This window comes from Salmo salar, chromosome ssa03 (genome assembly GCF_905237065.1).
Source record: "Salmo salar chromosome ssa03, Ssal_v3.1, whole genome shotgun sequence".
In the NCBI taxonomy this organism is placed as follows: Eukaryota; Metazoa; Chordata; class Actinopteri; order Salmoniformes; family Salmonidae; genus Salmo; species Salmo salar.
Window position 1 is genome coordinate 9,071,365 of NC_059444.1, and position 15,850 is coordinate 9,087,214.

At 47.8% G+C, this 15,850-nt stretch overlaps 1 protein-coding gene across 3 annotated transcripts in view; it reads left to right on the forward strand.

The window, feature by feature from the left end:
* The window catches only part of LOC106596996 (activated CDC42 kinase 1), an 86,102-nt gene that overhangs the window by 53,028 nt on the left and 17,224 nt on the right, over window positions 1-15,850 (forward strand). For 2 of the 3 annotated variants that reach the window (XM_045714465.1, XM_045714464.1), the window contains 7 exons: window positions 1,423-1,632; window positions 5,304-5,456; window positions 6,036-6,319; window positions 6,768-6,894; window positions 7,097-7,243; window positions 9,574-9,668; window positions 10,358-10,552. In XM_045714465.1, the coding sequence (XP_045570421.1) occupies window positions 1,423-1,632; window positions 5,304-5,456; window positions 6,036-6,319; window positions 6,768-6,894; window positions 7,097-7,243; window positions 9,574-9,668; window positions 10,358-10,552 (1,211 nt within the window). Of the gene's footprint in view, window positions 1-1,422; window positions 1,643-5,303; window positions 5,457-6,035; window positions 6,320-6,767; window positions 6,895-7,096; window positions 7,244-9,573; window positions 9,669-10,357; window positions 10,553-15,850 lie in introns of those variants that run through there. The other variant, XM_045714466.1, reaches the window with a different exon arrangement.

Sequence of the window (15,850 nt, forward strand, 5' to 3'; positions counted from 1 at the left end):
GGACAGTCTGTGGTGCAACGTGGCATTGGTGGATGGAGCGAGATATGATGTCCCAGATGTGCTCAATTGGATTCAGGTCTGGGGAACGGGTGGGCCAGTCCATAGCATCAATGCCTTCCTCTTGCAGGAACTGCTGACACACTCCAGCCACATGAGGTCTAGCATTGTCTTGCATTAGGAGGAACCCAGGGCCAACCGCACCAGCATATGGTCTCACAAGGGGTCTGAGGATCTCATCTCGGTACCTAATGGCAGTCAGGCTACCTCTGGCGAGCACATGGAGGGCTGTGCGGCCCCCCAAAGAAATGCCACCCCACACCATGACTGACCCACCGCCAAACCGGTCATGCTGGAGGATGTTGCAGGCAGCAGAACGTTCTCCACGGCGTCTCCAGACTCTGTCACGTCTGTCACATGTGCTCAGTGTGAACCTGCTTTCATCTGTGAAGAGCACAGGCGCCAGTGGCGAATTTGCCAATCTTGGTGTTCTCTGGCAAATGCCAAACGTCCTGCACGGTGTTGGGCTGTAAGCACAACCACCACCTGTGGACGTCGGGCCCTCATACCACCCTCATGGAGTCTGTTTCTGACCGTTTGAGCAGACACATGCACATTTGTGGCCTGCTGGATGTCATTTTGCAGGGCTCTGGCAGTGCTCCTCCTGCTCCTCCTTGCACAAAGGCGGAGGTAGCGGTCCTGCTGCTGGGTTGTTGCCCTCCTACGGCCTCCTCCACGTCTCCTGATGTACTGGCCTGTCACCTGGTAGCGCCTCCATGCTCTGGACACTATGCTGACAGACACAGCAAACCTTCTTGCCACAGCTCGCATTGATGTGCCATCCTGGATGAGCTGCACTACCTGAGCCACTTGTGTGGGTTGTAGACTCCGTCTCATGCTACCACTAGAGTGAAAGCACCGGCAGCATTCAAAAGTGACCAAAACATCAGCCAGGAAGCATAGGAACTGAGAAGTGGTCTGTGGTCACCACCTGCAGAACCACTCCTTTATTAGGGGTGTCTTGCTAATTGCCTATAATTTCCACCTGTTGTCTATTCCATTTGCACAACAGCATGTGACATTTATTGTCAATCAGTGTTGCTTCCTAAGTGGACAGTTTGATTTCACAGAAGTGTGATTGACTTAGAGTTACATTGTGTTGTTTAAGTGTTCCCTTTATTTTTTTGAGCAGTGTGTGTGTATATATATATATATATATATAATATATATATATATATATATATATATACATATGTTAACGGTGAACAATATATTCTCACAGCTAAGTACTGTTTGTCTATTTCATACAGGTCAGATAACTCCTGCACTACAGCACCCAAAGACGAATTTACATAATGTGGTGAGAGTTGGGTCTTTTCATTCATCCTCTATTAATGACGTCTCTCTTCCCTCGTCTTTCTCCAGGTATTCAGCGGGAAGCGGCCGGACGGTGGGGACTTCCAGCAGGCGGCCCCCACCACCTCCTTCCGCAAGCTGTCCCCTACGCCGCCCCCCCAGCAGCAGGCACTCAGCTGTCTGATCAGTGAGAAGGACCTGGTCCTCTTCCAGAAGCTAGGCGAAGGCTCCTTCGGTGTGGTCAAAAGGGGCGAGTGGTTCACGCCCACTGGGAAAGTGGTGAGAGGGGGTGGGTTCTGTGTGTGTACGGGGGGGGTACTGTTTGTGTGTGTGTGTGTGTGTGTGTGTGTGTGTGTGTGTGTGTGTGTGTGTGTGTGTGTGTGTGTGTGTGAGAGGCGGGTCAGGGGTTGGGTTTTGGTCTAAATCTTTCCCCCTATAGGTTCCCCGTTTAGAAAACAGGGTCTTTCCCCCTATAGGTTCCCCGTTTAGAAAACAGGGTCTTTCCCCCTATAGGTTCCCCGTTTAGAAAACAGGGTCTTACCCCCTATAGGTTCCCCGTTTAGAAAACAGGGTCTTACCCCCTATAGGTTCCCCGTTTAGAAAACAGGGTCTTACCCCCTATAGGTTCCCCGTTTAGAAAACAGGGTCTTACCCCCTATAGGTCCCCCGTTTAGAAAACAGGGTCTTACCCCCTATAGGTTCCCCATTTAGAAAACAGGGTCCCATCTAGACAACACATCTAATTCAGATGATCAATAATCGTTATCAGGAAGAGAGAATATCCTCACCCCTCCCCCATTATTTTAGGTGTTTTTGGACCGTGGGTGAAACAGAGCCACTGTAGGTCTAGTCAATGAGAGATGTTACTCCGGCCCCACAGCACCTGTTTTTACGCTTCAGTTGTTTCACACATGCTTATGGAACGTTTGCGGTATAGTTTCACAGTAAGGGGACAGAATAGATAGAGGAACAGAGGGAGGAGGCTTGCGGTATAGTTTCACAGTAAGGGGACAGAATAGATAGAGGAACAGAGGGGAGGAGGCTTGCGGTATAGTTTCACAGTAGGGGGTCAGAATAGATAGAGAAACAGAGGGAGGAGGTTTGCGGTATAGTTTCACAGTAAGGGGACAGAATAGATAGAGGAACAGAGGGGAGGAGGCTTGCGGTATAGTTTCACAGTAAGGGGACAGAATAGATAGAGGAACAGAGGGGAGGAGGCTTGCGGTATAGTTTCACAGTAAGGGGACAGAATAGATAGAGGAACAGAGGGGAGGAGGCTTGCGGTATAGTTTCACAGTAAGGGGACAGAATAGATAGAGGAACAGAGGGAGGAGGCTTGCGGTATAGTTTCACAGTAAGGGGACAGAATAGATAGAGGAACAGAGGGGAGGAGGCTTGCGGTATAGTTTCACAGTAAGGGGACAGAATAGATAGAGGAACAGAGGGGAGGAGGCTTGCGGTATAGTTTCACAGTAAGGGGACAGAATAGATGGAGGAGGCTTGCGGTATAGTTTCACAGTAAGGGGACAGAATAGATAGAGGAACAGAGGGAGGAGGCTTGCGGTATAGTTTCACAGTAAGGGGACAGAATAGATAGAGGAACAGAGGGAGGAGGCTTGCGGTATAGTTTCACACTAAGGGGACAGAATAGATAGAGGGAGGAGGCTTGCGGTATAGTTTCACAGTAAGGGGTCAGAATAGATAGAGGAACAGAGGGGAGGAGGCTTGCGGTATAGTTTCACAGTAAGGGGTAGGAATAGATAGAGGAACAGAGGGGAGGAGGCTTGCGGTATAGTTTCACAGTAAGGGGACAGAATAGATAGAGGAACAGAGGGAGGAGGCTTGCGGTATAGTTTCACAGTAAGGGGACAGAATAGATAGAGGAACAGAGGGGAGGAGGCTTGCGGTATAGTTTCACAGTAAGGGGACAGAATAGATAGAGAAACAGAGGGGAGGAGGTTTGCGGTATAGTTTCACAGTAAGGGGACAGAATAGATAGAGAAACAGAGGGGAGGAGGCTTGCGGTATAGTTTCACAGTAGGGGCGACAGAATAGATAGAGAAACAGAGGGGAGGAGGTTTGCGGTATAGTTTCACAGTAGGGGGTCAGAATAGATTGAGGAACAGAGGGAAGGAGGGAGGGAGTTCCTCGTGATCACCCTGGGGAACAGTATCAGTGGATTCAAAGTTGAAACCATGACAACTTGTAAAAATGACCAAAAACACTCTCTCTCCAACATCTGTTTTGGTCAAACCCTTGACCACTAGCCCCTATAGACTTGACCTGGAGGGAGTGATGGAGAAAGAGAAAATCTTGTCCAAACACTCTCCAGAAGTGACTGAGTGACGACACACGCGCACACACACAAAGACACAGTACACACACACAGTGACCCCAACATGGCCAGATGGGATCAGTAAAGCCAGGTACAGAGTCCCAACAGAACAAAGGAATAGTTTACAGAACATGTGACACAAGGTTTACAGAGCCCATAGAACAGGGCTGTTCAAGTCTTACCCTATGACAGGGATGGGTAACTCAGTCCTCAAACCTCAGCCTCAGCCCCCAGCCCCCAGCCTCAGCCCCAGCCCCCAGCCCCAGCCCTCAGCCCCCAGCCCCAGCCCCCAGCCTCATCCCCCAGCCTCAGGCTCAGCCCCCAGCCCCCAGCCTCAGCCCCCACTCCCCAGCCTCAGCCCCCAGCCTCAGCCCCAGCCCCCAGCCTCAGTTAACACACCTGACTCCAGTAATCAACTAATCATGATCTTCAGTTTAGAATGCAATTAGTTTAAATCAGATGTTTTTGCTAGGGATGGGGGGAAAAGTCTGTACCCACCTGGTGTCGTCTCAGGTCTAAATCAGTCCCTGATTAGAGGGGAATAATGGGGAAAATAACACTGTGGAGAGTTGAGTTTAAGGGCCACAGAACATCTAGTCTGGTGGCTGAGCACAAAAAATCTAGTCCAGTTGTTCAGAAAGCTCAATCTGGGGTGTATTCACTAGGAACCAAACAGAACCAATCTGGGGTGAATTCACTTGGAACCAAACAGAACCAATCTGGGGTGTATTCACTAGGAACCAAACAGAACCAATCTGGGGTGTGTTCACTAGGAACCAAACAGAACCAATCTGGGGTGAATTCACTTGGAACCAAACAGAACCAATCTGGGGTGTATTCACTTGGAACCAAACAGAACCAATCTGGGGTGTGTTCACTAGGAACCAAACAGAACCAATCTGGGGTGTATTCACTAGGAACCAAACAGAACCAATCTGGGGTGTATTCACTAGGAACCAAACAGAACCAATCTGGGGTGTGTTCACTAGGAACCAAACAGAACCAATCTGGGGTGTGTTCACTAGGAACCAAACAGAACCAATCTGGGGTGTGTTCACTAGGAACCAAACAGAACCAATCTGGGGTGTGTTCACTAGGAACCAAACAGAACCAATCTGGGGTGTATTCACTAGGAACCAAACAGAACCAATCTGGGGTGTGTTCACTAGGAACCAAACAGAACCAATCTGGGGTGTGTTCACTAGGAACCAAACAGAACCAATCTGGGGTGTATTCACTAGGAACCAAACAGAACCAATCTGGGGTGTGTTCACTAGGAACCAAACAGAACCAATCTGGGGTGTGTTCACTAGGAACCAAACAGAACCAAACGGAAGCCAACAGAAGCTAACGGAAGCCAAGAGAAGCTAACAGAAGCCAACAGAAGCTAACGGAAGCCAACAGAAGCTAACGGTTGCATGAATACACCCCTGGTGCTCTATTGTCTCCTAGTTTTAGATTGTTCCAAGGCCACCACACTGTTAGTAAGCACAACTGTAGTCACTCAAAGTAAACATTTGCTAGCTAATCATCAATCATTTTCACTATGGATTTAGCATAACGCTAACAGCCCCCCACCATCTCTCTCCTCTCGCTACCCCCTTCTCTTCTCCAGTTGGAGGTAGCAGTAAAGTGTTTAAAGACAGACGTTCTGAGTCAGCCGGACGCACTGGACGACTTCATCTGCGAGGTGAACGCCATGCACTCCCTGGATCACCAGAACCTCATCCGGCTGTACGGGGTGGTGCTCACACGCCCCATGAAGATGGTACGGACACACACATCATGGCACAGGAGGCTGCTGATGGGAGGACAGCTCATAATAATGGCTGGAACGGAGCTAATGGAATGACATCAAAAACATGGAAACCATTTGTTTGATGTATTTGACACCATTCTACCTATTCCGGTCCAGCCATTACAACGAGCCAGTCCTCCCCAATTAAGGTGCCACCAACCTCCTGTGGTACATGCATGCACACATACACCGGACACACACCGGACACATACATAAACACACACACACTCCGGACACACACACTCCGGACACACACACACACCGGACACACATAAACACACACATACCGGACACACATAAACACACACACACTGGACACACATACCAGACTATCATAAACACACACACCGGACACACATAAACACACTAAGTAAACACACTGCTCAGACTGCTTCCTGTCAGACTGCTTCCTGTCCCCATTTAAATCATGTCAGCGTCAGAAATCTCAAGGCCGGCAGGAGGAGAGAAGTGATTGATTGAGACAGAGGACTAAAATGAAGGCTGACCTTTCCTCCCTGTTCTATTCGTCTGCGTCATGTCCCCCCCCAGGTGACTGAACTAGCCCCGCTGGGCTCGCTGCTGGACCATCTGCGCTGCGTTCCGACGCAGAGCCCCGTCCTCATCCACACGCTGTGCCAGTACGCCATGCAGGTGGCGTGTGGCATGGCCTACCTGGAGCAGCGGCGCTTCATCCACCGCGACCTGGCCGCCCGCAACATCCTGCTGGCGTCGGCCGACACGGTGAAGATCGGCGACTTCGGCCTGATGCGAGCACTGCCCAACAACCACGATCACTATGTGATGCAGGAGCACTGCAAGGTGCCGTTCGCCTGGTGAGGGGGACAGGGGCTTGGGTTTCTGTGTGTCGTTGTGATCAGGGGCCACATTCAGTAAGCAGACGTCTGACGTTGCAGATAGAAATGTCATGAATAGATCAGACATGATCTTGTAATTCTACATCAGATCTGTTTATTCTACGTGTCTAAAGGCATGTTTGTTGAACATGACATATTTGTACCTGAATATTACACAACATTGTGCTCCTGATGTGCTCCTGATGTGCTCTTGATGTGCCCCTGATGTGCTCCTGATGTGGCTGTGCATGCCGTAGTGTGTTTTTTCCCTGTTCTCATCACCTTTTTAATCCAGTTGTCTAACGTGTGTGTGTCCGTACATTTGCTGTATGTGAATTTGCTGTGTGTGTGTGTGTGTGTGTGTGTGTGTGTGTGTGTGTGTGTGTGTGTGTGTGTGTGTGTGTGTGTGTGTGTTCTCTCCCTCCAGGTGTGCCCCTGAGAGCCTGAAGACACGGACGTTCTCCCACGCTACAGACACCTGGATGTTCGGGGTGACGCTGTGGGAGATGTGTACCCACGGACAGGAGCCCTGGCTGGGCCTCAACGGCAGCCAGGTATACACACACATACATACATACATACACACACACACACACACACACACACACACACACACACACACACACACACACACACACACACACACACACACATACATACATCAAACATGAGCAGACGTGTGAAAAAGTATTTGTCCCCTTTGTACATCAGTGTTTCATTGTGGGTTTAATTTCAGTATTTCAATCTGTGTTTTAGATCTTACACAAGATAGACAAAGAGGGTGAGCGTCTGCCCAAGCCAGAGGACTGTCCTCAGGACCTTTACAACGTCATGTTGCAGTGCTGGGCCCAGAAACCTGACGACAGGCCCACATTCCTCGCCCTCAGGGAGTTCCTGCTCGAGGTACACACACACAGGAATAGTAAACGAACAAAAATCTGACCAACTGGGGACATTTTGTGGGGGGATTGGATGTGTTTAGGGGGGTGGGGGAGGGGGTTGGATGTGTGTGTGGGGGGGTGGAGTGGGGGTTGGATGTGTGTGTGGGGGGATGGAGTGGGGGTTGGATGTGCGTGTGAGGGGTGGAGTGGGGTTGGATGTGTGTGTGGGGGATGGAGTGGGGGTTGGATGTGTTTGTGGGGGGATGGAGTGGGGGTTGGATGGGTGTGTGAGGGGTGGGGAGGGGGTTGGATGTGTTTAGGGGGTGGAGTGGGGGTTGGATGTGTGTGTGGGGGGATGGAGTGGGGGTTGGATGTGTCTGTGTTTAGGGGGTGGGGAGGGGGTTGGATGTGTTTAGGGGGTGGAGTGGGGGTTGGATGTGTTTGTGTTTAGGGGGTGGAGTGGGGGTTGGATGTGTTTGTTGGGGGTGGAGTGGGGGTTGGATGTGTTTGTTGGGGGGTAGAGTGGGGGTTGGATGTGTGTGTGGGGGGGTGGGGTGGGGGTTGGATGTGCTTGTTGGGGGGTGGAGTGGGGTGGGATGTGTTTGTGGGGGGGTGGAGTGGGGGTTGGATGTGTGTGTGGGGGGTTGGATGTGTGTGTGGGGGGTGGAGTGGGGGTTGGATGTGTCTGTTTAGGGGGTGGGGAGGGGGTTGGATGTGTGTGTGGGGGTGGCGTGGAGGTTGGATGTGCTTGTTGGGGGGTGGAGTGGGGGTTGGATGTGTTTGTGGGGGTTGGATGTGTGTGTGGGGGGGATGGAGTGGGGGTTGGATGTGTCTGTGTTTAGGGCGGTGGAGTGGGGGTTGGATGTGTGTGTGGGGGGTGGAGTGGGGGTTAGATGTGTGTGTGTTTAGGTGGGTGGGGGAGGGGGTTGGATGTGTTTATGTTGTGGGGGGTGGAGTGGGGGTTGGATGTGTGTGTGGGGGGTTTGGATGTGTCTGTGTTTAGGGGTGGGGGAGGGGTTGGATGTGTGTGTGGGGGGGATGGAATGGGGGTTGGGTGTGTGTGTGGGGGGATGGAGTGGGGGTTGGATGTGTGTTTACATCAGTATTTGCATTACGTGTGTGTGGGTTTCTATTTGCATGTCTGAGTATAGTCTGAATGGCTGAGTATATTCTGAATGGCTGAGTATAGTCTGAATGGCTGAGTATAGTCTGAATGGCTGAGTATAGTCTGAATGGCTGAGTATGTTCTGAATGGCTGAGTATAGTCTGAATGGCTGAGTATATTCTGAATGGCTGAGTATAGTCTGAATGGCTGAGTATGTTCTGAATGGCTGAGTATAGTCTGAATGGCTGAGTATAGTCTGAATGGCTGAGTATAGTCTGAATGGCTGAGTATATTCTGAATGGCTGAGTATAGTCTGAATGGCTGAGTATAGTCTGAATGGCTGAGTATAGTCTGAATGGCTGAGTATATTCTGAATGGCTGAGTATATTCTGAATGGCTGAGTATATTCTGAATGGCTGAGTGTATTCTGAATGGCTGAGTATATTCTGAATGGCTGAGTATATTCTGAATGGCTGAGTATATTCTGAATGGCTGAGTGTATTCTGAATGGCTGAGTATATTCTGAATGGCTGAGTATATTCTGAATGGCTGAGTATATTCTGAATGGCTGAGTGTATTCTGAATGGCTGAGTGTATTCTGAATGGCTGAGTATATTCTGAATGTCTGAGTATATTCTGAATGGCTGAGTATAGTCTGAATGTGTACCTTCAAGGTGGTATACATGACCTTCATGAGCGACAGTTGTATATTCTGACGTCAAGTTTAGTGGATCAATTTGCTTACAACCTGAGATGTCAGTACTAAATACTTAACTTCTATACACAATTTGTATAAATTGTCATTTCATTTAAATGATTTATTTGCGTTATTGAATGAAAAGATGAAGTCTGACTATGGGAGCTCTTAATACGTTAACTGGACCTATAGCGCCACCTAGTGAATCTACTACGGTACGGTATGGGTCAGGGGCACACTGTCTGGGTCAGGGGCACACTGTCTGGGTCAGGGGCACACTGTCTGGGTCAGGGGCACACTGTCTGGGTCAGGGGCACACTGTCTGGGTCAGGGGCACACTGTCTGGGTCAGGGGCACATTATGGCCTCACCAACTGAGGAATCCTAACTTGATGTGCACTTAACTGAGATTTGTGGGGGAAGAACTCACACTCTGATTTCATAGTTAGGTTTTGGGCTCAAATGACTACGTTGGGATGCCTTGTTGGGGTGCAGTGTGTGTTTAAGGTAATCACACTTGGTTTTTATGTGTGTGTGTGTCTCCGTTCCAGACCATGCCAACAGACATGTGTGCGCTGCAGGACTTTGAAGAGGCTGACAAGCTTCAGATTCAGGTCGACGACGTCATCACCATCATCGAGGGAAGGTGTGTGTAATCAACTAATGAACTTTAAATCAATATTCTGTCGTCATTGGGTTTTCTATGTATGTTTTGTGTCTATGTGTGTGCGTGCGTGTGTGTGTGTATGCTATGCATGTGCATCTGCACCCACCTGTGTATGTTGTGTTAGGTCTTTATATACCTGTATGTGTTAGGTCTTTATATACCTGTATGTGTTAGGTCTTTATATACCTGTATGTGTTAGGTCTTTATATACCTGTATGTGTTAGGTCTTTATATACCTGTATGTGTTAGGTCTTTATATACCTGTATGTGTTAGGTCTTTATATACCTGTATGTGTTAGGTCTTTATATACCTGTATGTGTTAGGTCTTTATATACCTGTATGTGTTAGGTCTTTATATACCTGTATGTGTTAGGTCTTTATATACCTGTATGTGTTAGGTCTTTATATACCTGTATTTGTTTCATGCGTGTGCTTGTTTATCTGCTGTGCGTCTGTCTGTCTGTCTGTCTGTCTGTCTGTCTGTCTGTCTGTCTGTCTGTCTGTCTGTCTGTCTGTCTGTCTGTCTGTCTGTCTGTCTGTCTGTCTGTCTGTCTGTCTGTCTGTCTGTCTGTCTCTGTCTCTGTCTCTGTCTCTGTCTCTGTCTCTATGTCTGTCTGTCTGTTTTCTCACATTCACCTGTACGTCTACTTACAACCCTCTTTGTCAGAGCGGAGAACTACTGGTGGCGGGGCCAGAACAAGCGCACGCTGAAGGTGGGCCAGTTCCCCAGGAACGTGGTGACCTCCGTTGCGGGCCTGTCGGCCCACGACATCAGCCGACCCCTTAAACACAGCTTCATCCACACTGGCCACGGAGACTCCGACCCACACCGCTGCTGGGGCTTCCCAGACCGCATTGACGAGTAAGACATCACTAATCCTACCTTTTATGTCATTAATGAGTAAAGACATTTTATTTTATTTTTTTTATTTTTTTTTCACCTTTATTTAACCAGGTAGGCAAGTTGAGAACAAGTTCTCATTTACAATTGCGACCTGGCCAAGATAAAGCAAAGCAGTTCGACAACATACAAAAACAGAGTTACACATGGAGTAAAACAACATACAATCAATGATGCAGTAGAAGAAAAAAAAATAAGACTATATACAATGTGAGCAAATGATGTGAGATAAGGGAGGTAAAGGCAAAAAAATGCCATGGTGGCAAAGTAAATACAGTATAGCAAGAAAAACACTGGAATGGTAGATTTGTAGTTTGAAGAAAGTTCAAAGATAAAATATAAATAATATGGTGCAAAGGAGCAAAATAAATAAAATAAATAAATACAGTAGGGGAAGAGGTAGTAGTTTGGGCTAAATTATAGATGGGCTATGTACAGGTGCAGTGATCTGTGAGCTGCTCTGACAGCTGGTGCTTAAAGCTAGTGAGGGAGATAAGTGTTTCCAGTTTCAGAGATTTTTGTAGTTTGTTCCAGTCATTAGCAGCAGATAACTGGAAGGAGAGACGACAAAAGGAGGAGTTGGCTTTAGGGGTGACCAGAGAGATATACCTGCTGGAGCGCGTGCTACAGGTGGGTGCTGCTATGGTGACCAGTGAGCGGAGATAAGGGGGGACTTTACCTAGCAGAGTCTTGTAGATGACCTGGAGCCAATGTGTTTGGCGACGATTATGAAGCGAAGGCCAGCCAACGAGAGCGTACAGGTCGCAGTGGTGGGTAGTATATGGGGCTTTGGTGACAAAACGGATGGCACTGTGATAGACTGCATCCAGCTTGTTGAGTAGGGTATTGGAAGCTATTTTGTAAATGACATCGCCGAAGTCGAGGATTGGTAGGATGGTCAGTTTTACGAGGGTATGTTTGGCAGCATGAGTGAAGGATGCTTTGTTGCGAAATAGGAAGCCAATTTGAGATTTCACTTTGGATTGGAGATGATTGATGTGAGTCTGGAAGGAGAGTTTACAGTCTAACCAGACACCTAGGTATTTGTAGTTGTCCACAAATTCTAAGTTAGAACCGTCCAGAGAAGTGATGCTGGACAGGCGGGCAGGTGCAGGCAGCGATCGGTTGAAGAGCATGCATTTAGTTTTACTTGTGTTTAGGAGCAGTTGGAGACCACGGAAGGAGAGTTGAATGGCATTGAAGCTCGTCTGGAGGGTTGTTAACACAGTGTCCAAAGAAGGGCCAGAAGTGTACAGAATGGTGTCGTCTGCGTAGAGGTGGATCAGAGATTCACCAGCAGCAAGAGCGACATCATTTATGTATACAGAGAAAAGAGTTGGCCCAAGAATTGAACCCTGTGGTACCCCCATAGAGACTGCCAGAGGTCCAGACAGTAGGCCCTCCGATTTGACACACTGAACTCTGTCAGAGAAGTAGTTGGTGAACCAGGCGACGCAATCGTTTGAGAAACCAAGGCTACTGAGTCTGCCGATGAGGATGTGGTGATTAACAGAGTCAAAAGCTTTGGCCAGGTCAATGAATACGGCAGCACAGTATTGTTTCTTATCGATGGCGGTTACGATGTCGTTTAGGACCTTGAGCGTGGCTGAGGTGCACCCATGACCAGCTCTGAAACCAGATTGCATAGCGGAGAGGGTGCGGTGGGATTCGAAATGGTCGGTAATCTGTTTGTTGACTTGGCTTTCGAAGACCTTAGAAAGGCAGGGTAGGATGGATATAGGTCTGTAGCAATTAGGGTCAAGAGTATCACCTCCTTTGAAGAGGGGGATGACAGCAGCTGCTTTCCAATCTATGGGAATCTCAGACGACACGAAAGAGAGGTTGAACAGGCTAGTAATAGGGGTTGCAATAATTTCGGCAGATCATTTTAGAAAGAAAGGGTCCAGATTGTCAAGCCCAGCTGATTTGTAGGGGTCCAGATTTTGCAGCTCTTTCAGAACATCAGCTGAATGGATTTGGGAGAAGGAGAAATGGGGGAGGCTTGGGCGAGTAGCTGTGGGGGGTGCAGTGCTGTTGAATGCAGTAGGGGTAGTTAGGTGGAAAGCATGGCCAGCCGTAGAAAAATGTTCTAAATTTCTTGAAAGGGGCATGCTTATTTAAGATGGAGAGGAAGGCATTTTTTAAAAATAACCAGGCATCCTCTACTGACGGGATGAGGTCAATATCCTTCCAGGATACCAGGGCCAGGTCGATTAGAAAGGCTTGCTCGTTGAAATGTTTCAGGGAGCGTTTGACAGTGATGAGTGGAGGTCGTTTGACCGCTGACCCATTACGGGTGCAGGCAATGAGGCAGTGATCGCTGACATCTTGGTTGAAAACAGCAGAGGTGTATTTAGAGGGCACGTTGGTTAGGATGATATCTATGAGGGTGCCAGTGTTTGCGGCTTTGGGGTTGTACCTGGTGGGTTCATTAATAATTTGTGTGAGATTGAGGGCATCAAGCTTGGATTGTAGGATGGCTGGGGTGTTAAGCATGTCCCAGTTTAGGTCACCTAGTAGCACGAGCTCTGAAGATAGATGGGGGCAATCAGTTCACATATGGTGTCCAGAGCACAACTAGGGGCCGAGGGGGGTCTATAGCAGGCGGCAACGGTGAGAGACTTGTTTTTGGAGAGGTGGATTTTTAAAAGTAGAAGTTCAAATTGTTTGGGTACAGACCTGGATAGCAGGACAGAACTCTGCAGGCTATCTCTGCAGTAGATTGCAACACCGCCCCCTTTGGTCGTTCTATCTTGTCTGAAAACGTTGTAGTTAGGGGATGAAGATTTCAGAGTTTTTGGTGGACTTCCTAAGCCAAGATTCAGACACAGCTAGGACATCCGGGTTGGCGGAGTGTGCTAAAGCATTGAATAAAACAAACTTAGGGAGGAGGCTTCTAATGTTAACATGCATGAAACCAAGGTTATTACGGTTACAGAAGTCATCAAAGAGAGCGCCTGGGGAGTAGGAGTGGAGCCAGGCACTGCAGGGCCTGGATTCACCTCTACATCCCCAGAGGAGCAGAGAAGAATAAGTATGAGGGTACGGCTAAAAGCTATAAGAATTGGTCGTCTGTGACGTCCAGAATAGAGAGAAAAAGGAGCAGGTTTCTGGGGGCGATAAAATAGCTTCAAGGTATAATGTACAGACAAAGGTATGGTGGGATGTGAGTACAGAGGAGGTAAACCTAGGCATTTAGTGATAGTGAGAGAGATATTGTCTCTAGAAACATAATTGAAACCAGAAGATGTCATAGCATGTGTGGGTGGAAGAACTGCGAGGTTGGATAAGGTATAATGAGCAGGGCTAGAGGCTCTACAGTGAAATAAGCCAATAAACACTAACCAGAACAGCAATGGAGAAGGCATATTGACATTAAGGAGAGGCATGCTTAGCCGAGTGATCAAAGGGTCCAGTGAGATTCAGACAGCTAGCCGGGCCATAGGTAGCAAGCTGGTGGAAGATGGGAGGGAGGTCTGTTTTTAGCCAGCTCGTGCGTTTCCGTCTGTGGGTTAGTGGGGTTCCGTGTGGAAGGGGGGACCTGTCCAAGTTGGCAAAATAGTTAGTTATAGTGGCCCAAGAAAAGTGTCCGATAGACCTATTCAGATCGCAGCCGAAAAGACAGCTAACGATTAGCGGGCCGCAGATGGGCGATCAGTTTACGTCGCGACGGAGGGGCCAGTTGGATAACTCCCTCGGGCAGATAACGTCGGTGGTCCAGTCGTGAAGACCCGATGGGGCTCCGGATCGGCAGTAAAACGGGTCAGGATAGGTGAGTTGTAGCCCAGGAGACACTTCAGCTGGCTAGCTCAGGAATAGCCCAGGAGTGGCTGACGGAACTCTTCAGCTGGCTAGCTTGCTAGCTCCGTAATAATGTGTGTTAATTCCGTGACCGACGTTGCCAATAGTCACTCAGGTAGCAGCTAGTTAGCTGCAAGATCCAGGTGTAAATGTCCAGAGCCTGCGGTAGAAATCGGGGAAAGGAGAGAGAATAGGTCCGGTATGCTCTGGTCTGAGTCGCGCTGTACAAAAACTGGCGATAGCTTTTCGAGCTAATGGATAGCTGAGGACAGCTAACCGTGGCTAGCTGAACTTCAACGTTAGCCAGTGAAAATGGCTAACCTCTTGCTAGCTTCTGTTGTGAAATTCAGATGAGGTAAATAATACTTTCTTTTTTTAAATTGGTGAGGCGGGTTGCAGGAGAGTGCTTTGAGGTTGAGTTTTTAGAATTAAAAAAGAATATATATATATATATAAAAAGATAAGTGAAGAAAAAATGTCCTCATAACTAACCTGGACCGTATTAATGAGTAAAGTCCTCATAACTAACCTGCACCGTATTAATGAGTAAAGTCCTCATAACTAACCTGGACCGTATTAAGGAGTAAAGTCCTCAAAACTAACCTGGACCGTATTAATGAGTAAAGACATGTCCTCATAACTAACCTGGACCGTATTAATGAGTAAAGACATGTCCTCATAACTAACCTGGACCGTATTAATGAGTAAAGTCCTCAAAACTAACCTGGACCGTATTAATGAGTAAAGTCCTCATAACTAACCTGGACCGTATTAATGAGTAAAGTCCTCATAACTAACCTGGACCGTATTAATGAGTAAAGACATGTCCTCATAACTAACCTGGACCGTATTAATGAGTAAAGTCCTCATAACTAACCTGGACCGTATTAATGAGTAAAGTCCTCATAACTAACCTGGACCGTATTAATGAGTAAAGTCCTCATAACTAACCTGGACCGTATTAATGAGTAAAGACATAACTAACCTGGACCGTATTAATGAGTAAAGACGTGTCCTCATAACTAACCTGGACCGTATTAATGAGTAAAGTCCTCAAAACTAACCTGGACCGTATTAATGAGTAAAGACGTGTCCTCATAACTAACCTGGACCGTATTAATGAGTAAAGACATGTCCTCATAACTAACCTGGACCGTATTAATGAGTAAAGTCCTCATAACTAACCTGGACCGTATTAATGAGTAAAGTCCTCATAACTAACCTGGACCGTATTAATGAGTAAAGTCCTCATAACTAACCTGGACCGTATTAATGAGTAAAGTCCTCATAACTAACCTGGACCGTATTAATGAGTAAAGACATGTCCTCATAACTAACCTGGACCGTATTAATGAGTAAAGACATGTCCTCATAACTAACCTGGACCGTATTAATGAGTAAAGACATGTCCTCATAACTAACCTGGACCGTATTAATGAGTAAAGTCCTCATAACTAA